Genomic DNA, 26,011 nt, shown 5'->3' with positions numbered 1-26,011 from the left:
TGTAGAGTCCATGAAACAAAACATGTTTAAATCTGCCCAATTACATCATGTTCAATCCTCTTCCAAAGGAGAAGTAAAAAAAAAAAAAAAGACACTTTTGATTCTGTGTAGTCATAAATTTCTCCTGTAGCCTCTCTGAAGGATCTCCTTTCTCCCACTCCTCTCTTTCTCAGTTAAGTAAGGACTTGTTGGATATGCCTGCAGAGCAGCTCACAGCAGCTCCTGCACACCTTCAGTGCTGCCTAGCTCAGCTACAAATGTCTGCACATCCTGCCAAACAGAAGAGGGAAACCAAAAGCCAAGAGTTCACTCAGAGGACTATGGGAATTATTTGAAAGCTGGTGCCAGCTAGTGGCAATAGCATTTCATTCCAGTTCCCTGATATTACCTGGCTCTACAGTTCTACAGTATACAGAAAAATACATGTTAAGTTTTTTTCCTTTAGTACATTGTAAACAATGAATCTGTTCTGTTAAAAATCCTGTGAAATCTTTCACAAAAGGAGACAATCCACTTTAGCAATCTGGTCAAATTCCAAGCTGGGTATTTGCATTTATATGGGTGCAATTCTTTCTGCATTTCCAGATGAATTAAGTGTTCTTCATTTATGGTGCTGCAATGAAGTGTTGCATGAAGCAATTAAATCTTTGCTGCATTTTACCCCAGGTGAAGTTATATTTGTGTTCTGCTTGGAAACACCACCGGATGGTACACACAGCTGTAACACTACACAGACTAGAGAGCTATTTTCAGCCCTTTGGGCTTAGGATGATGGCATAAACACAAATCAACTATTTATAAAACCCATTAAAGTATATTCAGTGTTCTAATCAGAAAGAAAATGAAGCACATTAAAATAATTACTTAAACTCTTTCCCAAAGGATCCTCATGTTCCAGCTGTGGATGTACTGGAATCACTCAAACCAGTCATGACAGAAACTCAACACTGAACTTTAAGCCAGGCAATTGCTTAAAAACCTGGGGAAATAATAGACTGCATAATCTCATGGGACCAAAAATCCAACACCAGACAGGGAAATATGAATGCAGATAAGGACAATGCTGGCACAGGGAGGACCCTCACAAGTTTTCCTTAGGTCAGGGAAATGACTATTTCCAAAATAAAACACAGAACAGCCAACTTTAGAGCTGTGACTTGTGTATCCACTCCAAACCTTTCTGACAGTGTGAGTGCCCTAGCTCTGATCCCAAGGTACAGTTCTTTCTGATTGCCAGGTGCAGACACAGCAGCAACCTGTGCAATACACCCTCCTGAAGGAGTGCTTATGGATAGAACATGTGTCAACTACAAGTCCAGGAGTACCCAAAAATCTCAGTTTTACTGAGCATAATTCCATTCAGTCTGCCTTCCCAAAGAAAAGCCATGAGAGAGGAGGGCCAAGTCCTTCACACATCCAATTCGATTTCCCTGGCTGGGAAGTACAGCTAAGAAAGAGTCTCAGTTCCACCACCTGGAGCCACACAAGCTTTGGTCGAGTTACCTCAAGAGAACAGGTTTCTGCCACTCAGAAGACATAACACTGAACGAATATGGATGATTCTGTGAGATCCAGCAGCTAAACATGATTTCATTTTCCATTGTTTTCTTTCAATCACCCTCAGCCTCCCATTTGTGGGGGCACAGCAAGATTTTCAGTAAGGGAACACATGGGAACACTCAGGAGATGGGATTGGTGGCAGGAAAGAAAGGAAAGCCCTCTGCATGGGAAACACCACTCCAAAGTACCTATAAAAACAGAAATGTTCAGGAGGCAAACTGCAGGGACTGAATTCCTTCAAGGAGAGCATCCCTGCCAACCTGCTTTACTCCTTAGCCACTCAGTTAAAACAATCCCAAGGAGAGGCTACAAGGTTGCCCCTAAAAAAGGTTGAGACCAGACAATTTATGAAAAGTGAGGCAGGCTTATCCTCTAACTGGGTAGGTAATACAGAATTTTTGCTCCCTTTTCTTCCTCTTTGATAGAGAACACTATACCAGACTATTACCCTTGGTTTTCAAAAAAAATCATCTATCAGTAGACCAATGGGGTTGTTTACTGGGATGTTGGAAGTTGCCAGTCTGACAGCAGCTGGATTGGAATTGTGACAAATACTTGTGTCACTTGGCAAAGTGATGGTCAAACATGCCTTGCAACCTAAGCTTGTGACTTGACAAGTGACAGAAAATAAAGATTTGCCTGTTTAAATCTCTGAAGGCTTCACAGCTGCGAGCATGGATGCACACACTGCTAGGAAAACAAAGCTCTATTTTCTCATTCATTGTTTTGACTATCTCAATTTTGTTAAAAAATAACCCTGTATCTTTGCTCTTCTTTCATGTTTTGACACCTTCATTCTCTTTTAGCTGACTGGGACAGACAAGTTGTTTTTATGCTGTGTATAAATCCTACTGGATTCAGAGGGGAAGGCAAACTCGTACCTGGCTGGACCAAAAGGCAGCTGTGAATTTGTGAGTGGCTGAGGAGCAGCATGCCTGAGGAGTGGCAGGAACACAACCCTGCCAGCCAAGGACCAGAAGGCACAGCAGCTGAACACACATTTTGACAAGTTTTCTCCAGACCATCTGTCCAGCAGACAGCAGCTGTGCTACGACACCGCTCCAGACTGCAGAAATGTTCTTCCATGCAGGGGAAAATCCATGAGCAAGTACCCTACCCTCACCTATTACAGCTCTGGGCATTCCATCAACAAAAGCATTTGGAAAGATGCAGGATTTCCCTTATGCTGATTTCTGCCTCTTCATCAGCCACTCTCAGCTGCCCAAGGTTTCTGGCAGAGGAGGCAAGATCAAATGTCGCCACTCATTTCTTCCCCAAAGACAAAAGGCTGAGGTCATTCTAGGCTCTTCTGCCACAACAGGGAAGAGGAAAGGAGCACTGGGATCAACAACTCAGGAGTCAAGCTCTAGCCTGACTGCCACTAAGGGGCTGGGAAACACGAAGGTGTAGGATGCAACCCAGAAACAACTGCTGGCTTGTGTGCCAACCTACCTCCTCCTGCAGCCTGCCTGGCTCCGCAGGCTGTGGCAAGGCCAGGGCTGGCTCCTGGCTGCTCATTCCCTGCCAATCTGCTGCTCCAAGCCATCACCTACTTCATCTGCAGCCAGGAAGAGCACCAAGTGCCTTAATAATCTCCTTACCAACTAAACCCAGCAACAACAGACCTCTAGCACTGGAAGTCCTTGAGCTGACCCCAGCAACAACCAGCTACAAAGATTTAAAAAGCCTCTGGCAGAAGGTGCCCAAACTGTCAGGCCTCACCAGCCCCATCCCTTTCTAACTATTGTCAGGACTTAGCTGTATCTGTATTTAAACAGCAGCTGCAAAGCTTCCACCTACCCATGTCTGTATTCCTCAGGAGAGGAACAACCTTGGATGAGGAGAAGCCACAAGGGGAAATCCTCTGAAACAACAGTAAAGGCACAGAGTCAAGGTAGAAACTCTCCAGGACCCACTAGGAGATAGAAGAACTCTTGCCTAGGGAATACTCACCTCTCTGCAGTTTGCCAGGAAAAGCCTATGCCTGGGGAAATATATGCTGGCACTGAAAGATTTAGGGAGGCAAAGGAAAAAGGAAGGAAGGGAGGAACCCTGTGTGGAGGAGAGGCTCCTAAAAGGGCTGCAGAGAGTTGATGAAGACAGGCAAAAAAAAGCACAGGAAAAGGTGGGTTCTCCCAAAGTGGTGAACAAATATTACCTCAGAAGGTAATTGCAGCTGAAGAAATGCATGCACTGAAAGGGCTGCTACACATTTTAACCCATGAGGCAGCCACATTTCTTTTGCAGAATTGTTGCTGCTTTGCTCAGAGGAGCTGGTTCACAGTCACTTTAATCAGCTACTGTCTGAGGTTTTTTGAAATGAACTGAATACAAGTACTAAATTCAGTTGTTGTGACTACAAAGTGGGAGGAGAGGGATTCTAAAGCTCTTGGCTTCAACATATAAACAGTAAAACTCCATATTTCACCCACAAAGGAAGAAGACAAAACCCAATTCAGTTACTGTGATGTGGTTTTTAATTTGCTGTAAGATGAAGACCTGGAAATGTGAACTTGATCTTGCTTAGATTAAGCAAAACCATCCCAAACTGGATGCCTGAATCCTCTACAGAAAGCCAAGCCCTAGGATAGCTTTGGGCAGAGTGGAGCAAAGATGGCAGCAGGCAGAAAGCTCTGTGGGTAGAGGAACATGGGGCCATACTGTTTTTTGAGTAAGTCCTTCACAGCCTGGGCCTGAGCACAGAAGCTCTGTTCAACAATTCAAGCTGTTAGAGCAGTCCCTGGTACCCCTCTGGCATGGGACAACCTGCCTTGTCCTAAACCATCCCAGTCACAGCCCAGGAGGCAGCCCAGGCCAGCAGCCACTTGCAGTGGGCATTCTGGGCACAGCCAGCCTCACTGAGGACAGGAGATGCCATGGTACAGCCATGGCCAGACACTGCTCAGTCAGCCCTGCCCAGGGCCCTGGCACAGCTGAGCACCACTGCTGCTGCTCCAGACCCCTGCTGCACACAGCTGCCCTCACTCCATGCCAACCTCCCCTCAAACCACTGGCAAATCACACCTTTTTCCACTGCAGAGTTCAACAGGAGAATAGCACATCCACCCTGGGTTTCTCTTCCATGCCTTGTCCCTCAGAGGATTGGCCTCTTTAGGATCCATGCTCTTGTTTCTTTCATTCCTAAAGGCAAACCAGTTGGAGAACTCCCTGCAACTGAGACTAGCCACACAATACTATTTTGCAATTTATGAGGAAAACCCTTTAAAATACTGTTAAAAGATACTGCACCGTTAAAAACTCAGATGCCAAAGCACCATGGTAGCCTACCAAGGATTTAAAAATATGTATCTGCAAATGTTGAGCTCTATGGATTTAAGAAGAGTGATAAAGAGTGGAGACAAAGCTAAGTCAATATACCTACTATTGCCTCTACAATGGGAAGTTAAATATATATATATGATTTCCTGTATCTGATTTATAAGGGAATTAAAACATTTTAACAAAGGAATATTATAATGATTGTGGCTTAAGAGAAAAAAAAAATGAAAAAAACCCCAAACACAAGAGATACTAACTTAAAAAATGCTATGAAAGCCTTACAGTGACTTGTAAGTCACTGTATACTTAGAGTGCTAAGAAAAGTGAAATAGAGTGAAATGAAGTGAAAGTGTGCCAGTGCTACAAAAGTGAGTATACTAGAATTCATTCCCTTATGCACAGCTTATATCAAAGGATCATCTTAGTCTGTATTAGCAGTGATTTTTCTTACAGCACCTGTATACTCTGTCCAAAGCTGAAAAGATTTCTGTGAATGTCAAGAAAAAGTTGCAGAGTAATTGGTGACAATATATAGGAACACCAATACTCCAAACTATCAAGAAAGGCAGAGGATGAAGAGAAGAAAACAGAATTTCAATACCACATTCCACAAATATAAGTTAACTTTGAGCACCTTTTATTCTAGGAAGAACCAGGGTCCTGGGATAAAAAAATTTAAAAAACCAGGGGTGTTAAAACATGAAAACCTTATCAGAAATATGTATTGTTTTTGACATGTTCCTGATTTGGACAGCAAAACCCCAAGTCTTTCTGTTGTTCAAAATCCCAGAATCACCCTGCTAACACAGAGAGAAAGCTTTGAAGCATAAGAACCATACAACAGAGAAACACCCAGTTTGGAGATCATCATTAATTCCCACAAAAAAAGATGACCTGAACTGGCAAGTGAGTTTGTCCACCTGACATCAAAGAGCAACTCAGACACAGCTCTGAAGCGAGGCAGAGAATCAGCACCACTGGGATGTCTCTTCCAGGCAAAAGGAACCAGGCCATTAGGAGCTTCCACCTGGATGATCACCAGCAATACAAAACCAGAAAAAGAAGGCCCTAGTTTAGCATTTTACCCTAAAGCCATATATTTGACTGGATACTGGGTGGTTCAGCAGCACAGCAGCAGTGCTGGGCCAAATCCAATTCACAGCCTTCTGGCCCAGGAGGATAAGTTGTTACCAAATGAAGCGTGCTGACAGCATATGGAGGCCTGTGCTGCTGGAGCAGTTTCATCCTCATCCAGAAAGCCAAAAACCTGTAAGATTATGCCAAACACATGATTCGATTTAGCTTGGAGCTCTGCTGCTCAAAGCACTCTGGCCACCACTGCTGCACAAAATGCACTGGCTCGTTTCAGTGCTGACTGTACAGCTTTCCAAAGGTTTTTCAGAGAGGAAAGGAGCATGGTGAGGTTTTTCCCTCCTTTTTAACCTGAATTTACTAGGCACTAGGGGAAAATTTACTACTAAACACATTTATCTTTTTGCTTCACTTCCCGTTTATTCATTCCCATGCCAAAGTAACTTCAAGCACATGTGAAGCACTAAAGCTTTGGGGCTTCAGCTCCCTCTTCAAAGTATGCAAGAACCAAACATTTTAACAGGCATAGAAGATACCCTAAAATGTCCCTCAAGAACTGCCCAGAACATCCACTGACCACTAAGCTCCTGCCTCTGGCCTCTTACCTACACCTCTTACTAGATGGCACAGAGCTGGGATACAGTGCTGATGTCCAATCTGATCTCCATTGATGTGAGTTGAAAACAACTTCCATGGAAGCAGGAGGAGTTACAGAAGAACAGAGACAATGAAAAATCCAACTCAGAATTCTTGTTTCTGCTTTCATGTTTCTGCCCCAACATGGTACATGTCAGGGTCACCAAAAAAAAAAAATAGATATGGAGATTTCTTTTATAGATAGCCAGCCACTGCTTTAGAGTGAAAAACATCTGACTGCATAACATGTCACACTGCAGCTCTGTCCCAGTGAATACCATACTTCTTATATAAATGAAGTTATTTTGATTCAGTAAGAATTCTGTACTTGGAAGGAATGGAAGCAATAAACTAAGTGAGGATTAAATACCAGATCTTGTCATCCTTCAGTGCATTGGAAGACCAAAATAATCAAGATTTTCAAATGCTATGTCAAGCTGTGTAGAGCAGAAAAGCAAATTTCTTGCTTGTTTTGGCATAGCAAGCTCTTTACAGCTCCTATTTGTTATAAGTTGGAAAATATAACATTGCATTTGCTAACCCAATAGATCATTTTCCTATCCAAAAAAGGACAGCTGCTTTTGTAAACATACAAACTAAGGATCATTTTGTGGGAAGTGTTGCTTTATCTAACTTCTCATTGTAAATAGTTACTTAAATTTTTTAAACTCTCTTTAAACAAAAAAGTAATTTTGATGCTGAGTAATTCAGCAATTTTGTCAAAAGAGTAATAGTTAATGTTTTCTGGTGATCCTTTTCTGGTGAATCTTTGCTGATTTAAAGGATTAAATACTTCAAGTAAAAAAACAGTATCTGGGCATCCATGACTACAAATGATTATGATAGCAGGAGGAAAGTCCAAATAGTGCTTCCAGTATTAATCACCTTATTTGACCAAACTTAGTGTAGGAGACTCCAGCTTAGAGCCTAGAGTGAATGATCCCCTGGAAATGATTTAATGCCATTGGGAAACACCAAGAGAGAGGTCTGGCTTGTTACTCCCAGTTACTGCCTATTCCTATGCAGAAGCATTTTGAAAACAGTCTAGATCCAAGACAACACTCAGTCGTAGCTGGTGACTCTGGGTGGCTGAAACCATCCAGTTGGGTCAGTCAGTGTTTACTGAAGATCAAGAACAGCTACACCTTCTTTATTTGGACATCTAAAGCCTGAGACACCCTAAAAAGTAGTTGATACTCATGATCCCAGCCACAGAAAAATTATATTTTCTTCCAGACGTTAGAAGTTAGAAATCGATTTGGAATTCAGTGAGAAATCTTGAAGTGAAGAAAGTAACTGTGTGAAAATTACTGGACAGGTAAACAAACCCAGATACTAATATCAGGAAGCTTTGATCCAGTTACTGTTTCTCAAGCTCTTACTGCTTATGCCTCAGTGGCATTTAGCATGTCACACCTTCAGAAAAAAGGAAAATGGAAAGAAAAGCCACGAATGAGCTCAAAAACAGTTTGAGACACAGTAATCAGCGTGTCCTGTTACTGCAGAAGGCACATCCACTGGATGCTGGAGGGCTGATGCTTTGTGCTAGAACCCTACAGTGCCCATCAAAGCACCTTCTGTAGCTGGGACTGTTACCAAGGCACTCACAATGTCCCTGTCCCTTCAGTGTCCTGAGGAATGCATGGAAAAGGCACTACAAAGTCTCCTACCTCTATCAAAGCACCTCACTCATGAACTGCAGAGGCCCCTCACCCTCTGTGAAGTTTAGTGATCTGGGGACAGTGACATACAAAGCCTTATTCAAAAGGTTAAAATCTAAATACCTACAGGATTTTAGCCATACCTGATTATACCAAGAGGGTCTAAAATTTCCTCTTCTTCCTCATCTCCCTCTTCTTTTTTCTCCCCTTTTTGGACATTTTCCACTGATAAAAGCTGTGAGAGTAAGTCAGGTGTCTTCTCCTCTTTGAAAAAATCCAAGTCATTTTCTTCATCTTCTTTCTCCCTGTCATCAGGTATGTTTTTACCCTTGAAGTCAACAGCACTGGAAGATTTTGTTCCTGCAAAATACAGTAATGGAGGTACAACTGAGTATATGAGATAACAACTATGGGTTTTTTCTACCCTGCACTTGTTCCTGAAAGTTTTGTTTGAGGAATGAAGGACATGATCAGCTTTTGTGGAACTCTTTCAAAACACTCCCACTGTTCCCTTTATTCACTATGTGTCATTATGTGTCTGATCTGTTTACTGATTTGAAGTAGCTAAGTAGAGAAAGACAGAGGAAATGAACTTTATCTAAGACACAGCAGCACATGTCAAATCTGCTTATTTATGTTCATTCTACAGTCAACAGATACAATAAAATTTCCACACGGTGATTCATCCCATCCAAATGAAGTAATCTGAGAAGTTTCTCTTTAAAGTGCCTATTTCTCTTCTACTGGCTACAGAGAGTCTGTAAATACTCTGTTTAGATGTAGGTAGCTAACTTTCACATAGCTAGTAGAGACAAAATCCTCTTTTTGATACTATTTAATTAACTTGGGCTAAAATTAGAGCATTGGACAGCATGTTTCCACAGCAGATTCTTTATTAGTTAAATAAAGTTTTCAGTTTACACTGAAAAATGAAGCCTGAAGTTCTAACACCCTTCAGTATGCACGTTGTATCCAGCTCAGCAAATTCAGCCAACTGAAACATAAAACTAAGTCTTCTCCCCATACTTGTAACATGCAGCAGAATGGGAAGAAAATGGTTCCTTGTTGTTGAGTTTCTGGACGTCCAGGGAAGCAATTTAAAATAAATGAGACCAGCTAAAAAAAAGGCTACTGAAAACTGTGATGGATAAAATTCATGGTTACACCATTTTGACTATTGAGTAACATGGCATGGGAGACTCATCTCACCCAGCTTTTCATGTCTGCATTTGCCAAATCAGGGTAAGGCTTACATTATTCTAAGGCAAACTTTGAATTCACATTACTTGCACCCAATCTGCCCACAGATTGCAGTCCAGCCTAGTTTAGCTGCAGATGTGCACCATGGTCAGGTTAACCAGCATGCAAAGACCAATTAACATGAATTCTGAATTCTGTGTTCAAGGGGTCTGCTTTCAAGAGAACACTGTGAGAGAAAAAAAAAAAAAACAACCAAAAACCTTACTTACCTGGATCTTGCCACGCATTAAGCAGCTTTGCCACCCTTGATTTTAGGAAGCTGCCAATTTCACAGAACTAATCTGGCCACAGTTGACACTTCTGCAAAATGGGCTGTTTACACTTGTTAGCTTCTTGCACCTTCACTTACTTGAAAGTAACCCTCCACTAAGAATCCTGCACAGCACCAGGCTAGAGTATTCCCTGCTCAGCAGCCCTCAGCTAAACTAAAAACAGAGAGCTCCTATGTTCCACTCCTTCAGTAATTCCCTGCTATGCCCAAGGGACATAAGAATGGAACTATACAAATCACCAGACAAGACAACAAGAGCTGGACATAAAGCTAAAGAAAACTAAGAAAAAAAATTAAAAATAAACTATAAAGAAAAAAAGCTAGCCAGAGAATGTGTTTAACTAATAAAGAATCTGTCTTCCATTTAAGTATTTCTCAGAATCAATAGTTTGCAGGAAAACCAGACAAAACATGGAAGAGCTGCTCACTAAGGGAGACCTTGCACTGTCCCTTTAGGGTCCATCTCCCCACTGACAACGTATGACTATTTAGCCTTCTAAACTTACATGTTCTGAAGCACAGCAGGAAATCAGAGACAGGACAGCACAATGCTTGCTTTGAAGGTACCTATCAACATCTCTGAATGAGGCATGTGTCCACTGAGAGGAGGGAAAAACACTAGCACACATAACTGTGCAGCACTGTAAATGCAGTTATAAATTAGGAAATTTTCAGTGTAAATTAGGATATTTTCAGTGACAGCCTTTATTCTGGCACTCTCACTTTTGGCTACCCGAGTCAAGAACTTAACACCTCCATAAAGTACATTCATGAGAGAGGGGACACTCACATATTTTAGTTACCTAAAAATTCCAGTAACTCAGGACTCGTTGCCAGATCCTCATCTTTGGAGATGAATTTCATGATATCATTGAACATAGCTCTTCTTTCAGAGATGTCAGATTCCCCCACGAAGAGAACTTTCCTAGGCAGGAGTGGCAGAGAAACATGTGGATATCGTGCTGTCAGCCTCTGGTAGAGCTCTTCGATCTCGCTGTACTTCTTGGAAACCTGCAATGAAAATGTGTTGCCTGGGTTCATTTCTTTACAGGAGAGACAGGAACAGCAAAGCAGCAGTTTAAGTGCTGTGAAACATTAACTGTGGAAGTGGAAAACCATATATTAGCAAGGAGCTTTACACATGGCCTAGCAAAAGCCTGTTATGTACCCAGTGAATCCTCAAGCATTGTTGCTGGTCTTCTGTTATTAAAATCCACTGCTTAATGGAATTAAAGTTCATTGCCAGAATCCATTTGTCTGACTCATCAGCTAATGAAATACTGGGAAGGTCACTGCTCCAGATAGTTTTCTGACAGCAGGAAACCTTGTCCACTAAAAGTGATGCCCAGTCCTGAGAGACAGGAGGGAAGAAAAGCCCTGCTTGGTAGGTATATGGTGGAGAAAGCTACCTGTGTCTTTGCACCCCCTGTCCCATTCCTCCTCCAGGTGATTTCAGTGCCCTTTGGTTGCTTAGGCCTAAAAAGCTGTCATGTTTTCTGCCCTGAAGAGCACATGGCACTAAAACCTAAGTGCAAAGACCTCAGCTGACCCCTGACTATTCAGTTCATCCATGAGAAAATAAAAATCAACAACTTGGCCATGGCCTGAAAGGTTCTTGTACAGGGAGAAGATGCCAATGGTGAACGGAGTAATTCCTTCTGTGGACAAAGACAGGAAGCCTGAGGAGAAATAAGGCTCAAGATACTACAAGGAAAGTAATAGCTATAGGAATGTTGGTTTAAAAAGGTGTGGCTTTTATGCCACATTAAGTATTGAATTCAGTACCTTAAAGCAATACACAAAACCCACACACAAACAAAACACTACCTCTAAGGGACGTTACAGATGCAATGAGGGTGACTTCCCTGCTCTGTGGTGTTACACAGATATTTATCAAAGCCCTCCATGGACCCATAAACTACCAAACTGTTTCCATTAATACAGAGATTAAAAAACAAACCAAAAACTAATGCTAGGGGAGTGCATAGGACACAGATACTCTTCTAGGGTCCAGTTCTCATCCTCCTGTACGTGTTGCTGAACTCTAGAGGAGTGAATCCTAATTAACACTGCAATGTGTGCAGTATTGCACATACAGAGATGGATATAAAAGATGGAGAAACTCAAGCACATCTTGGAATGGAGTAATGCAGAGTTCTCCCACCAGCACAGTGATACAGAAAGTCAACCTAACAAAAAGCACAGAAGGGAAATGAGTTATAGATCAATGCAGAATCTTTACACTACATTGCATCTATACAAGCAAATTTTTAAACAGCATCAGGCCTATTCCCAGCCACTGGAACCTTAGAGCATCTACCAGAAACCTCATTTACTGTGTCTACTGGAACCTGACAATGTGTGGCACAGTTCCTATACTCTGGGCAGCTGTCATGCTCCCAGGTAACTCTTCAGCCCAAGATCTGGCCCAGTGGAGAAACCTCTGAGCAGCCAGTTTGGGTACTGATGCACACTGCAGATGGTAAGAAAGTTTAATCCTGCGCACGCAGCCAGACTGTGTGAGCTGCCCTCCGGGCCAGGGACAGACCCTGACAATAACAGGCACACCTCAGCCAGCTCACTGATTCAGATGTTGGCACAAAGAGCAATAACCACCTCAGCTTTCATGCTTCTCTGCCTTTCACAGTAATTATCAACCTAGCCAGATGATTTGGAAAAGCATTAGCATTTCATCTGTACAATGTTCACTGTGGGTTCAGTGTCCAGTCACAAAAGGCAAGCAGCTTTGTTACAAAGATCTGAAACACGACACCCAACCTGAGTCGACAGGGGAAGGAAAACCAAGAATTTTAGACTTGTGGAAGCAGCAAAGGTTAAGTGTGAGTAACACTGTGCTCCACATGTGGGATCTGAAATGCCATTCAGTAACCAAGCACTAAAATGAGGGGAATAAAGATGTTCCAGAACATCATAATCTTCCCTTTGAAGGACACCCCAAAAAGAGAGGGGAAAGCAATCTGAGAGCTTCTGAACTGCTGTACATTTTTAGTTCACTAGGTCCCAGTAGCACTCTGAATAGGGTATGTTGCCTGAGCCCCTCCCAAAAATACCATGTAAGCACAAATGTAAGGGCAGTAAGGAATTCACTGGTGCTCTTTCTAAAGAACAAACATCATTACCCTCCACCCAGGAAAAAAAGATTAAGTCTGATTTGTGAAAAAACATTTAACATCTAATTAATTTCAATAATAACTACCAAATTAATTTCTGAAAGCATTACAAAACAGCAGCCAATCAAGATTATGCCAAAACAGTTTTTTAAAATATTCTAGTACTGAACTGAGATACACAAACTTATTTCTTTCCCCACTTGATTTTCATTCCTCCTCTATCAAAGTCTGTAAATTATTCATAAATCTCAATTTATGTCTAATTACACCACCGAACCTAACGCAAATGCACACCCTCGCATCCCGTCGCTAATTGCGCTTTGTAGATCTGCGTGGGCTTTGAACAACAACGCCGGGAAGGCACACACGACCCGGCATTCCAAGTGTGCCAGCAGTGTCTCCGAGGCATACCAATGTGCCTGCCCGAGCCCGCAGCACAGCATCCCGCAGTGCCGGGATGCCCTCTGCTGGAACACCCCACACCAGGGAGCGCTCACACCTCCACCCAGAACCACTCCCCGCTTACCTCAGCCCAGGGCTGGGCCCGGCAAGCCCCTGCCAGCTGCGGCTCCTCACCCACTGTCCCTGTGCCTCAGGCTCGGCAGCCACGGGCTCCTCGACAGCCTCGCTCAGCTCTGCTGCCAGGTTTACCGTGGGTTTGGTGCTGGGAGTGCAGTGGTAAGGCTGGCTGAGTCCAACAGCCTCACACTGCTGCACTGACAATCACCGAATGGTTTGGGTTGGAAGGGACCTTAAAGATCGTCCAGTTCTATGGGCAGGGACACTTCGCACTAAACCGGGTTGCTCAGAGCCCCATCCAACCTCGTCTTGAACAATTCCAGGGATGAGGCAGCCACAGCTTCTCTGGGCAACCTGTGCCAGTGTCTCAGAACCCTCACAGTCAAGAATTTTTTGCTTACATCTAATCCAAACCTTCTCTTCTTCAGCCTAAGGTCATTCCCCCTTGTCAATTCCAGGTCCTTGTAACCAGTCCCTTTCCTGCTTTATTACAGCTCCTGTAGGTCACCCTGGAGCCTCCTCCAGGTTGAGCAGGCTCTCCCAGTGTCCCCACAGGAGAGCTGTCCCAGCTCTATGACCACTGTTGTACCCTTCCTCTGGATCTGTTCAAACAGGTCCATGTCCTTCCTGTACTTGGGACCCCAGAGCGTGATGCAGCAGCACAGAGGCCTTACACAAGTGCCAGACAGGTTCCACAGAGTGCATTTTTTCAACTCTAATCCCAGACATGACACAGAGCATTCTCACACCTTTCCAGTCAGAAAGCACTGCTCTGCCACAACAATTTTGACCCTTTCAATTTGACACCTTCTGTCAATTTTCCAGGAGAAAGATGTATCAGCATGTAACAAAATTAAATCTTGCCTTTCCTTGTTATCACTTACAGTCCTTTGAAAATCATTGATAGATCCTATGGCCCAAAATGTCAGGTTAAAAAATAAGCACTGCTCTAAATCCCATTTTATCAATCCTATTAAGTAAACAAAGTCCTACTTGATTAATATTCAAATATTTTTCTTCTGCTGCCTGTAATTCCTCCAGGTCTTGATCCTGCAGTTATCCTCTCCCCCTCCTCGCTCTAACTGAACTCTGTGAACACTGTGGAGCTAAACCCCCACCACCTGTAAGTAAGCCTGAGTGCACACGCTTCAAGGAGTTCTGTCAAGTCACAATATCAAAGGCTCAATCTGCTTCACTTCAAAAGAGTTAATCATGCAAATACAGCAAAGCATGTGCGCATTTGCCAGGTCAAGACCTTATTTGCCTGTAACAATTAACATCCAACGCAGAACTTAAAAGACAGACAGGGATGGGTTGACAGGTTTTTTTTTTAAACTGGGAACAAATAAATAAGTTGAATGTGATCAAGTATAGCTAGAAGGTTAAGAAAACCACCATGAAGTTCAAAGTGAAAGTCTGAAGTTTGCTGCTAATCCCTCAAATCTCATGCATGTGCCTTGCCCCCCCTTCCCAAGGGCCTCACGCATGAAAGCGCACACCGGAACAGCTGGAGGATACGAGCCTGCGACTCGCAGTTGTGCACAGACTTCGATCCCAATCAGTATTAATGCTATTTAATGCCTCCTTTCCCTTCAAAGCTCTTTTTACTGCCCCATTTCTGACCTCAAACTTGGCTTCATATGCTTTATATTTACTGCAAGGATTGCAACAAAATGGAGATCTTAGAGCTAACTCGAGCCCTTTGCCAGCCAGGGCACACCAACAAAGAGCACACTTGATTTTATAGTATTTCGTGAAAACCAGGGCTACTGTGACTTTCTTCTTATAAACCCCACTTCTCAACACTGTCAGAAAACAGAGATGCAACATCCCTGTCCTTTAGAACAGCCACTAGCTTTGGGTACAGGAATCAAAGCTCACAGGCAGCACAACCCAAGCTTTCACTTGGAAACTCTAAACTGAAGCCATACCAGAATTAATGTTGCTTGGTGACCTCGTGGGCAGGCATTATGGTAGATTTTAATTACATGACCACATGCTGTTCTCCTCATCTGTTTTGCCCAGCATAAGAGCAAGAACTCTAATATTTCTTTTTAATCAACATGAATCCTTAGTGGCTCCTGAACCTACTGCTATCCTGAGCATGAATTTTTCCCCCCCTCTCTCACATAACAGAAGCCATAAGGTGAAGGAATTTATCTTCACAACATACCTGTATGGTCAGGAAAAAGCAACTCCAATACACAGATATTGAGGCCCAAAAAGAACCACCCGCCAACATATGCAAAAAGGCAATGATGAAAACATAAATGAATGAACACCCACATACTCACACACTACCTCATTTTAAGTTCTGTAGTAAATGCCTCTCTAAATTTTGCTGTGCCTGTCAAACACCAGTAGTTATTTGTTCAGCTTTGAAAAAGAAAAAACTTGATAACAAATAACTTGTACAGAAGAATCAAACTGGATGCAGATACAAAGAGAAGGCACTAAAGGCTGGGTGGATATTTAATAAGGCTGGGAAGGGAGAAGTTAATTGCTGAAAAAGCTAAGGTGTGGCTAGAAGCAAAGCCTTTAAGAAAAGCAAAGCCTTTTCTTTCTGTCACACAAAATGGCAAATCTACAGGAGATAATTAAGTATCACCTTGGTAGCAGTACCAAAGAGAAAACCAATTTCCCTCGTTTGATAGTACAAGAGTATTCTGACCTTTGAAAGAAATGCAACTGACTTTTACTTTAATTACCAAATATAACCTAAAGGTTATGCAGTTCTACAACTCATTTGCCCTATTTTACAATTAGCATTTTTAAAATTAAAAAATCCCTCCAGTTTCTAAGAATTTAGATCTTTATGTCATTACAGAAGTGAATTTCTTCTGTTAATGCTTCACAAACATTTTAATTAGAGATGGTGTGATGCTGATTTTGCATAGTCCTATTAAGGCTGGGGAATAGGGCACTCTGGATTGTTTAGACCCACAGTAAAGGCTTCACAGGTCAGATCTGACATCTCTTTTTGATGTTCATCTGGTATTTGTCATAGGGCCTTTAACACATCTCTCGATATTGACAGGACGAGAGGACAGAGCCTCAAGCTGCGCCAGGGAGGTTCAGGCTGGGCATCAGAAGGAATTTCTTCATGGAAATGGTCCTTAAACATTGGAACGGACTACCCAGGGAGGTGGTGGAGTTACCATCCCTGGAGGTGTTCAGGAAATGTCTGGACATGGCACTTGGTGCTGTAGCGTAGTTGACACGGTGGTGATCTGTCAAAAGCTGGGTCAATGATCTTAAAGGCTGTTTCCCAAATGACCCCACGATTCGATTCCGGAGACCACAGCTAGCTCAGAAGACGCTTCTGCCTTGCTCACCATCCTTTCCCAGGGAAAAGAGGAGCCCCTGCAGCCGCTGGAGCCGCCGGTCCCCGCCCGTCCCCGCCGGTCCCGCCGCCCGGCGCTCGCTGCTGCCGCCCGGCGCTCGCTACGCGCAGTGCAGGCCCTGAGGGCCGGGCGGGAGCGGCGGCTCCTCTGAGGCCTCAGGGACAGCGACAGGGCCAGGAGGGGCCACAAAACACGGGCCTGGCTCCCAGGTGGCCAAAACAGAGACAATCCGAAAATCGGTATCCAGAGACAAGGAAAATGCTACCGTGCCTGCCTGCCTTACCACGCCTGCCTGCCTTCTCTAACTTACGTGTCGCTTCAGCGCTGTGATCCTGGCTCCCTCCTCCAATTTGGCAGTTTCGACAAAAGCAGAAAAAGAAGTCCCCTCTCCCATTCTTTTCCAGAACGGGCACACAGTAGTTTCTTCTTCCTCATATGTCTCATCTCACTCTGCTTTGTGATACAAATTTGACGTGTTGCAGCTGCTGCCCATTGCAGCCTCGTTGTTCTCTGCTCTCCTCAGGTACGTGGCTCTTTGCACTTCACCTGCAAACCCCTGGGGAAGGCTCACGGCTCCTGTTTGTGCTGCTGCAGCACCCAGCAGAACAGGGTTTTGTGCTGCACAGACACTTTTTTTATGCTGCTGTTTGTGCTGCACAGACACTCGGGGTGCAGCCCGCCCTCCCCGGCAGCCACCAGCTTAAGCCACCTGCTACACACATGAGGTGTCCCAGCTCCTGTGACAGTCACTGGTAAAATGACATTTTGGTGAAACGCGACTGAAGCTCAACTCACGTGAACACAGGCAGCCAGTGGCACCTTGAATGCTGCACTGTATTCTCCTTGCTGCTTCAGGGCAGTGCCAATGCCTTTATGTCCTCTGTCACACCTGCCAGCCCTGTGCACACACCTACAGTAATTTAGGGTTTCTCAAATGGTATCAGACATTTATATTTATGTTATGCAAAGTGGGTTCCCCCACCCCACAGGTGCTCAGCTACATCCTTTTCAACAGCACTGCACCAATGGGGATGGGAGTTTAGAAAACAAAATGCAGATATCTAATTATGGAGAGCAGACTGATCTGCCCAGAAAAAGGCATCCCATGCTATTTGAGATGCTTTAGGGTATCCAAGGGGTTTGTGTGCAGCAGGCTAATACCACATGAGACCTATGGGAAACCCACAACCTTGCTGAAAGCCAGGTAGAAAATCCCAGGACACCTCCGAGTGCACACAGTGATTTGTGTGCAACTCTACTGACCCTCAAGCATTTCAGCCTGGAGTTGAAGCCCCCCACTGCAGCTGTCTAAAATGTAGATACTTTCCCTTTATGGTCAAAGAAGAGAGACATTTCCAGAGGATGAGTCACATCATTCCCCTCCTCCCCACTGACCATATAAGCGTGGACAGACTCAGATTAAAATATCCAACTTACAGAGAGATAAGTTACGACAGGTGAATCCCTCTGTTCCTTCCAGTAATACATACAGACAAGACTCATCGGAATGAATCGATGGAAAGCATCCATCCTCAACCTCCCAGCTCAGGGTTTTAAATTACTCTCACACAACAAACTATATAATGTATCATATTTAGTCAGCTGAAAAAAATGTAACTGATGAGATAAATGTTATTCTCGTCAGGCTCCACCACTTTCCTTCTTCATGAAGAATGAAATGTCAGGAGGCCTCACGAGAGGAGAAATCAGGAAGGTTCATTTCACTTGAGAAGAGCAACTGAGTGCTGAAAATCCTCCCAGAGAGAGACATGGGAACAGACAACCCCAGCAAGCAGAGGGGCCGCAGTACAAAGCCTGTCTCTCCTCTTTATAGACAAGCTGATTTTATCAACTTATTCTTAAATGATGCAAAATGAAGTTAAATGATGACAGCCCAGTCTAACACCTCAGATTCTTCCTTCCACAGAGCTGTGTGAAAATATACATAATATAATCAGACATTGATGCATGAAAAAAAGCAATTGCACATTCCATTCTCTTATCTGCCCCCGCCTGGGTCTTCCCTGTCCTAAAAGAAACTTTAATGCGATTGTGCAACTCATAGGCTCAAGGAACGGGTGTCAATCAGTACTGAATAATAAGCTCCAAAATACCCATTTTTAGCCAGGAGCAGTTTCTCAGCTGACATTATGGAATAGCCACATGACACTGGCACACAAAAGGAAACACTGCAGGAGTGAGAACAAGCAGTCAGGGAAGAGGAGGAAGTACAGAACAGACTCCTAAGCCAGCACTGCTGCTTTTACCATAGTTATATATAGCACAAAGTGTGGAAAAAAATGCAAGAGATCTCATTTGTTGTAGAGCATTTCTTTTCAACACTGACAGATGTTTATCTGCGAATCTGATTATTTAAATAGGCTTTTATCAACTATCTTCTGTGAAGTGTGAGTTACACTACAGGTCATGGTCTACCAGGTAACCACACATCCACATCACTCTGACATTACAGTTATTGCCAAAACATCTCAAAAGAGCAGATGTTCACAGCATGCACCAGGGCGTGTCCCTCTATGGCCAATGGACAGAGAAAGGCACTTCTTGGGAGTGGTTCAGCAGGCAGCTAAAGAAGATCAATAGAACACCCTAAATGCACCCTTTCCCAGCTTGACAGAGTCCTAGGGGCTTAAGTGGATGTGCACATGCCACAGGTGAGATTAACTTCACCTGTTCTAAGTCATGTGCTGTGCTTACAAATCTTTACTCTGCAGGTATAATGAAAAAGACAATCCAGCTAAATAATGTTTTATATGGACACTTTCTTGTAAGCCTCTCTTAGTAAGAATTTTAAAAGCTACGTCTAGGTAATAGACCCATTCAAATAAGCTCTTACATATTTATTTCATGTTTCTGTACAAAGTCTAGTACTGATACATGTATTGGAGAAACTAATTTATAGCAGAACTTACAAAAAGCTTAATTGGTTTCTATTTGTTGATCCACAGTGAAAAATGCCTTAAAGGCAACAGCAGTCATTGTCATTTTTAGCTCCTGGAATAAGAAGTTCAATTACTGTGTGGATAATGGAATACACATAATGGAATAGGTACTGTAGAACTAGTACAGACTGTATTGTCCTACCAAGGACCTTGACCTGGAGAAGCTGTGACTGATGATGAAGCACCTGCTACATCATGACAGAAATAATCAAAGCTGATTAAGAAAGTAATCACTAAAACAGGTCTGATTAAATATTTACCATAAATTGAACCACATCTTCAGGCTTGTGCTTTGCTGATTTGAAGGCAGCCAGTCGGGTAACAACGACAATGTGATACTCGACATGGCCAGACATCATCTTCCCACGAATTTCCTGGTATTCTGGCACTGACAAATCCAGCCCCGTGTGCGTATTCTGAATTTGCCTAGGGAAGAAAATACACAGAGTTCAGGCACTGGCACAAAGACTTTTAACTGTCCTTCTCCCAGTTACAAGCCCGAGAAAATCAATGCAAAGGCTGTCACTGGAACAGGACATCAGACAGACTCTGCCCCTAACACTTCCTGCTCTGCAACAAGACAAATTCCAACATGACCTGTTTCCCATATTCCATCCCAAAGCACCTGCCATAAGCCACTGCAGGCAACATGCCAGGAACACAGCATTTCTGTGAAGAGATGTGGATTCATTCAGAACAGGACTTCACTTGCAGGAGCTGAAAGTGCTCTTAACCCAGCAAGGCAGGTGAGAAGATCCCATGATCTCTCTTCAGGTTTATTTTGAGACAAAGGTCTGTTCACAGTGACTCATGCTGAGCCTTATCCACCTTTCTGTTACCTAAGGACATTCCCAGGAATGACAGAGACAGTAGCTGAAAGGTGCTATGAAAGAAAGAAGGAACTCCCTAGAGCACAGGAAAAACTTGAGGTTTGTGAAGAGCCAACCAGGTAACTGGATTAAAGCTGAAATACAAAGGAAGGTGCTGGAGCAGACTGATGGGCCAATCATACTTTCCATTTGTGAAGCTCCTGACGAAAATTAGACAAACATCAGGACTGAGCAAGTTAAAGGAGGACATGATCCCTCAGAGCTGCCTTCTGGTTTTGACTGTCTGATACATCTGACACAGTCTCATTGCCAAACAGCCTAAAGGGCACAGTAGCCAAAATACCTTGGCTTTCCCACAGAAAATCCTCATGGAAACAGAACTACCTTTCCTTTCATACCCAGTTAAAGCAGACAACCACGGCATTAACCTCTGAGAGTTGCCAGCAGTCATAACCACCCATGGCTCCTCCTGGGGGAAAAGGCAACAGGGGAGCTGCTGCTGCAGTTCACTCAAAGCGTTTTTTTCCTCCTGACCGCTTCAGATCTACAGAACTGTGGTGCCACCCTCCCCCTGGGTTGCCACCTGAAAATATTTATGACATTTTTGCATGAGGCATGCCAGATCATATCAGTGTTCACACATCAAGAGTAAGACCAAGCAGTTGCTGTTGGAGCATTGAACGACACGTTTAATGAAATAAACAGTCTGTTTCAATAGCCTGAAAACCAAAACTGATCAAAGATCCCTTCCCCAAAGTTACCCTATGCAAAGCCACAGAACCCTCACTGTCACCAGAACCAAGTATTCTGTCAGAATCAGAAATTCACCATCCAGAGGACTGAATACCCTCTGAACACATCTCTGAGTACATCCCTCTTATGTGTGAATGTTTTTTAGAGAATTCAGAAGGGACTATTTAAAAGAAAACCAAACTATGATCATTAAACATTTTTCTGCCCTTTTAAACCTTAACTATGAGGATCAAATTCCACCTTCCCTGGACTTCCTGCGTACTGCAGAGTTCTTGTGAACTTCTTCTTACCTCTTCCTTCAGGGAGTTTATATTCATTAACACAGGTGCCCTTTCACCTAAGGATACACAATGCACAGAACTTAATATACACTTTCAAGAGGCTTAAACAATCTAGTTTCAAACAAAGTAAGATTCCTCTTATCATGTCAGAACTTGATCAGTTCTTATGAAACTTGAGCTTCCCCAAGAAGGCAATCTCTGAATCTCTAATTCAAAGCTTGGAAAAAAAAGCCGTTTAAAGAGAGTATCTTGAGAGTTCTTGATAGGATAACAATAAACAAGGACACAGTTTTGTACCCAATCCTCTCTGCAAGCCATGTTTAAAGCACTAGGGCTTTAACAACAGCTCTACCATCTCCAGTGTTTTGATGATATTATTCTGTCTGCTCCGATTCTGTTCTCATGTTCTGCCAGTCAAGGACTTCACTTTACACATACAGAGAAAATTTTGTTCTCAGTTACACGTGGTTGGCTCTAACACAGGACCAGTAGTGCCTACAGAGGTGCCTGGTTTCCACACAGCAGCCTGTGAGATCTGCAAGTAACAACCATCATCTGGAACTCTGCCTCCTTCAGTGGCAGCCAAAATGCTGACTCTAAGGGCACCTGCCAGTAAAATCAGCTGGATCTGGAGTTTTTTAGAATATACCTGCAGCAGAGGATATGGTCTTATAAGAGACTTACAGACCACAATAGCCTTAAACACTGTTAAGATCACAAAAGGACTTTGCCCACTATGGCAGACTGTATAAAGAAGCAACTCTTCATCTGCAACCACTGATACACCACCCCAAATTTGCTCCTGTGAATTCCTGGAAATATGGACAGTAAATTAAGCCACATGATGGGGACTTGAGATAAGATAAAGGTGGTATTATTGTCCAAGTTATCTCAAGCCTAAGGAGAGGTCAACAAGGCTGGGGCAGAAGAGTGCAATACTGCAAGGAGTCCATGGAGAAGGCCAGCTCAGCAACCGTGCTGAAGGTCAGCTCTGACTGGAGGAGACCATAGTCCACTGACTCAAAAGAAGAGACACACTGAGCACAAGACACCCACACTCACATGTAGGCCTGAGGGTATTTATCCTTTCTGATGGGGCATAAAAGGCTCAATTGCACAGGCATGAGAGGCAGCTGTCATGTCTTAAAAGGTGTCATAAACTATCAAAGACACACAAAGCACCCCCAGATTTATTTCTGAGGCCTCCCATCAGAGGATTATACATGATTCACAGTGCAGCAAAAGACAGTGCAAAACTCCCCTCTGCAGGGGAGGTGCTTGGGCATGCCATATATACCTGAATGTATATTAACCCATTAAACCTTATGTTTTGTGGGACCCTTGCCACCAAAAAGGGTGAAGAAGGACAAACCGAACACTGCTGGATCCACAAAGTTAGTGATTATCTTCTGACATAATTGTTCTCTCTCTGCCTCCCTCCCACCCTCTTTTTTGTGTCTTTCTGTTTCTCTCTCACACACACATTTAATTAAATAAAATCTGCATTGTTAATTTTGGCATATGATCTCAATTGCACGTTAATTTGGGTAGAAGCACCTCTCTCTAATAATCACAACAACCAGATCTTAACAGCTCTCTAGATGTGCAGTCACTCAGCAGCTGTGCCTGCAGCTATGGCAGCAAAAAGGTCTGTCACTCGTACTCAGGAAGGACTTTCTAAGCCAGGGAAGTTCATGAGTTATCAGTCCTTGAAAGGATGTGTAGATGTGGCATCTGGGAACGGGGTTTACTGGTGGACTATGGCAGTGCTGGGTTAATGCTTGGACTTGATGATCTTAAAGGTCTTTTCCATCTCCAATGAGTCTGTGATTCTACTTCTGTTAACAGAGTATAAATGACTAAGTAATCTGCTTTTTCACCTCTAAAATGAATAAAAGGAGTAATGACCAGTGAACCATCCTCAAGTGGCCTGAAAACACCAATCATGTACACATGTTTGGAGATGACACAATGACAACTTCACTGTAAGAGCTGCTGCATTAGAGTTCTGAAAGTGTCATGAAGTTACTAAGTGCCTGATCTATACCCAGGGGTTTTCTTTTAAAGTTGTTGGAAGTCTGTGCTAAAATGTCATGGAAAATTATTAGAGGGAGGGAGAATAGCAACATTTTTGTTTGTTTGCTTTAGGCCTTATGGTGACTTTCATTATCATCTCCTACAGGAAACCGTATTATCTCTTCCATAGCAACAGGATTTCTTTTTAAATATAAAACTGATTCTAAACAAACAGAAATCAGCAGGGAGGCTGAGACAGACAGAGCGTACTATCAAAAGTGCTCCCTAGTTCTTGTAATGCCTTCAAAATAAGCAGCTTTACTGTTTTAATTAATTAAATGCTGTTGTTGTTATTCAAACAGAACCAGCACCTGCAAGTCCCAAGACAGAATATAGTTTCACCGCATTTTTCAATAAAACACAACTATTTTTACACTTGTGGCTTTAAAAAAAAAAGCAGTAAAAGGAGAAAACTGGTTAACTTGGACACACAGGTTTATTGTTTCTACTCTTTAATTGAATCTAGCTTATCTCCAGTTTACACTTCTGTCTACAAAACAGACAGTTCCACGGAGACCTGGGCACATGGTTAGCCTTCCTAGCAGGAATCACTTCACCCAAATACAAGGAGACCATTCACACCAGCAATACTGGTGTGAATCAGACCATTGCACAATCAGATCATGCAGGATTGGCCCAGAACAGAGGAAGGTAAAGGTCAGCTGAACTGAGCAGCTTCCACAGTTCACGGAAGAGCCGGGTTTTCACTCCTGTTTTTTGATTTGCATATAATCAATAATTTGTATTTTAATTCATCTGCTTTCTGTGCCAACGTGGGGAGTGGGTAATAGCCACCTCTAGAAAGAAAGTAAAATAAGAGATGCAAGTTCTGTGACCAGAGAAACATTTATTCCAGCATCCCAGGAATAAATGTAAATGTGTGCCCAGGAGAGCAGAGCCTGTGCTTCCTGCCTTGATAAAGTCAGCCCTGCCAGCAGCACCCAGCTCCAACAATGTCTCTCCACAGGAGACCAAACTGACATCTCTGGTCATAACAGAAGGAGAAAAAAATTGTACAACTAGTTTTATTTATTAAGTGAAGGCAAAGTACTCATCAAATAATTTATTTTGCTGTACAGTCTAACTACAAGTATACAGATTTTATAGGCTCCCCAGAGAAGTGATCACAGCACCAAACCTGACAGAGTTCAACAAGTATTTGGACAATGCTCTCAGGCACATCCAAGGTGTGATCCTTGGGAGGTCCTGAGCAGGGCCAGGAGTTGGACTCAATGATCCAACTCAGCCTATTCTAGGATTCGATGACAGCAATTAGGAATCCCATTCCCAAAACAAGCATGTGGAAAAAAAGAGTGAAGAAGGTCACAACTATACAGCTCTTTCACCTCAGAAGCTAGAAAATATGTTCACTTGCTAAAGCCTTAATCCCACACATATATATACACCATTTTATCATTGAAATTATTCCATTTTCAGTGCAACAATTTGCAAGTGGGTCTTTTTCAGTCTAAAAACTGTAAAATTAATCCAGGTGTTTGGATTTCCATTTCCAAGGCTAAACTTAACATAAAGTCAGTCCTACAAAACATCTGTTAGTCACATCAGACACATTTGAAGGTTCAAGACCACTGCTTCAAGGAAAGTCCGGCCCTGATATAGCTAAATATTTAAGGATTAAAATAATGGTTTTGAAGTTAAAGTGATTGAAATAGTCGTAATTTATGTCCTAGGAGGTAAGGATTTTGCTGAACCAACATGCCTGCTTCTCATGTCTCTTGAGATAAGAAACTGCTTTCATGTGGTTTCAAATATCTCGTGGGAATTAAAAAACAAAACAAACAAAACCCCCAGAGAGATATCTATCAATTTCCCTAGAAAAGATTGCCATAAGCATTTTCTTCTTCAGGCATTTCTCATGAGCGTTCCTTTACCACATTTAAGAAAAGATTTGGTTTAAAAATTTAATGCAACAGAAAGCAGCAAGCCCTGCACCACGCAGGGGATAGCTTCGAGAAGGTGAGAAAGGAGAATAAACACTTTTTGCCCATCCCTGGCCCTCCAGGCAGAGTGGGCACGAGGAGGAGCACAGGGCACAGCAGCGGGAAGGGCACCGGCCAAAGCACTGGTGACACCGCGCCTGGACGAGACCGCTGCACAGCCCAGGATAAATCCAATTCCTGCCCGCCCACCTCGAAACACCGACAAGAAAAAGATGTTCCTGGAGGGCGGCAGCACACGCTGCGCCAGAGTGGACGGCAAACGAGCCGGAGTTAGCACAAGAGGAAAGGGCGCACAGGACGGGCCAGGGATCTCCCCCGGCTGTGAAACGCAGGAAAAGTGAAGAACATCTGAAGTGCCCCGGGGCAAACCTACGCAGAACCACCCGGCTTTCCCTCA

The 26,011-nt window shown here is 43.3% G+C and overlaps 1 protein-coding gene across 2 annotated transcripts in view; it reads right to left on the bottom strand.

Annotated features, from left to right (window-relative positions):
* The window catches only part of HS1BP3 (HCLS1 binding protein 3), a 57,216-nt gene that overhangs the window by 30,084 nt on the left and 1,121 nt on the right, over positions 1-26,011 (bottom strand). For both annotated transcript variants that reach the window (XM_063424360.1, XM_063424368.1), the window contains exons 2-4: positions 19,974-20,139; positions 10,563-10,770; positions 8,372-8,588 (exon numbers count right to left, since the gene is read on the bottom strand). In XM_063424360.1, coding sequence (XP_063280430.1) covers positions 8,372-8,588; positions 10,563-10,770; positions 19,974-20,139 — 591 coding nt within the window. The remainder of the gene's footprint in view (positions 1-8,371; positions 8,589-10,562; positions 10,771-19,973; positions 20,140-26,011) is intronic.

Source organism: Prinia subflava, chromosome 2, assembly GCF_021018805.1.
Source record: "Prinia subflava isolate CZ2003 ecotype Zambia chromosome 2, Cam_Psub_1.2, whole genome shotgun sequence".
Classification (NCBI taxonomy): domain Eukaryota; kingdom Metazoa; phylum Chordata; class Aves; order Passeriformes; family Cisticolidae; genus Prinia; species Prinia subflava.
This window is presented reverse-complemented; position numbering and strand designations above follow the sequence as displayed.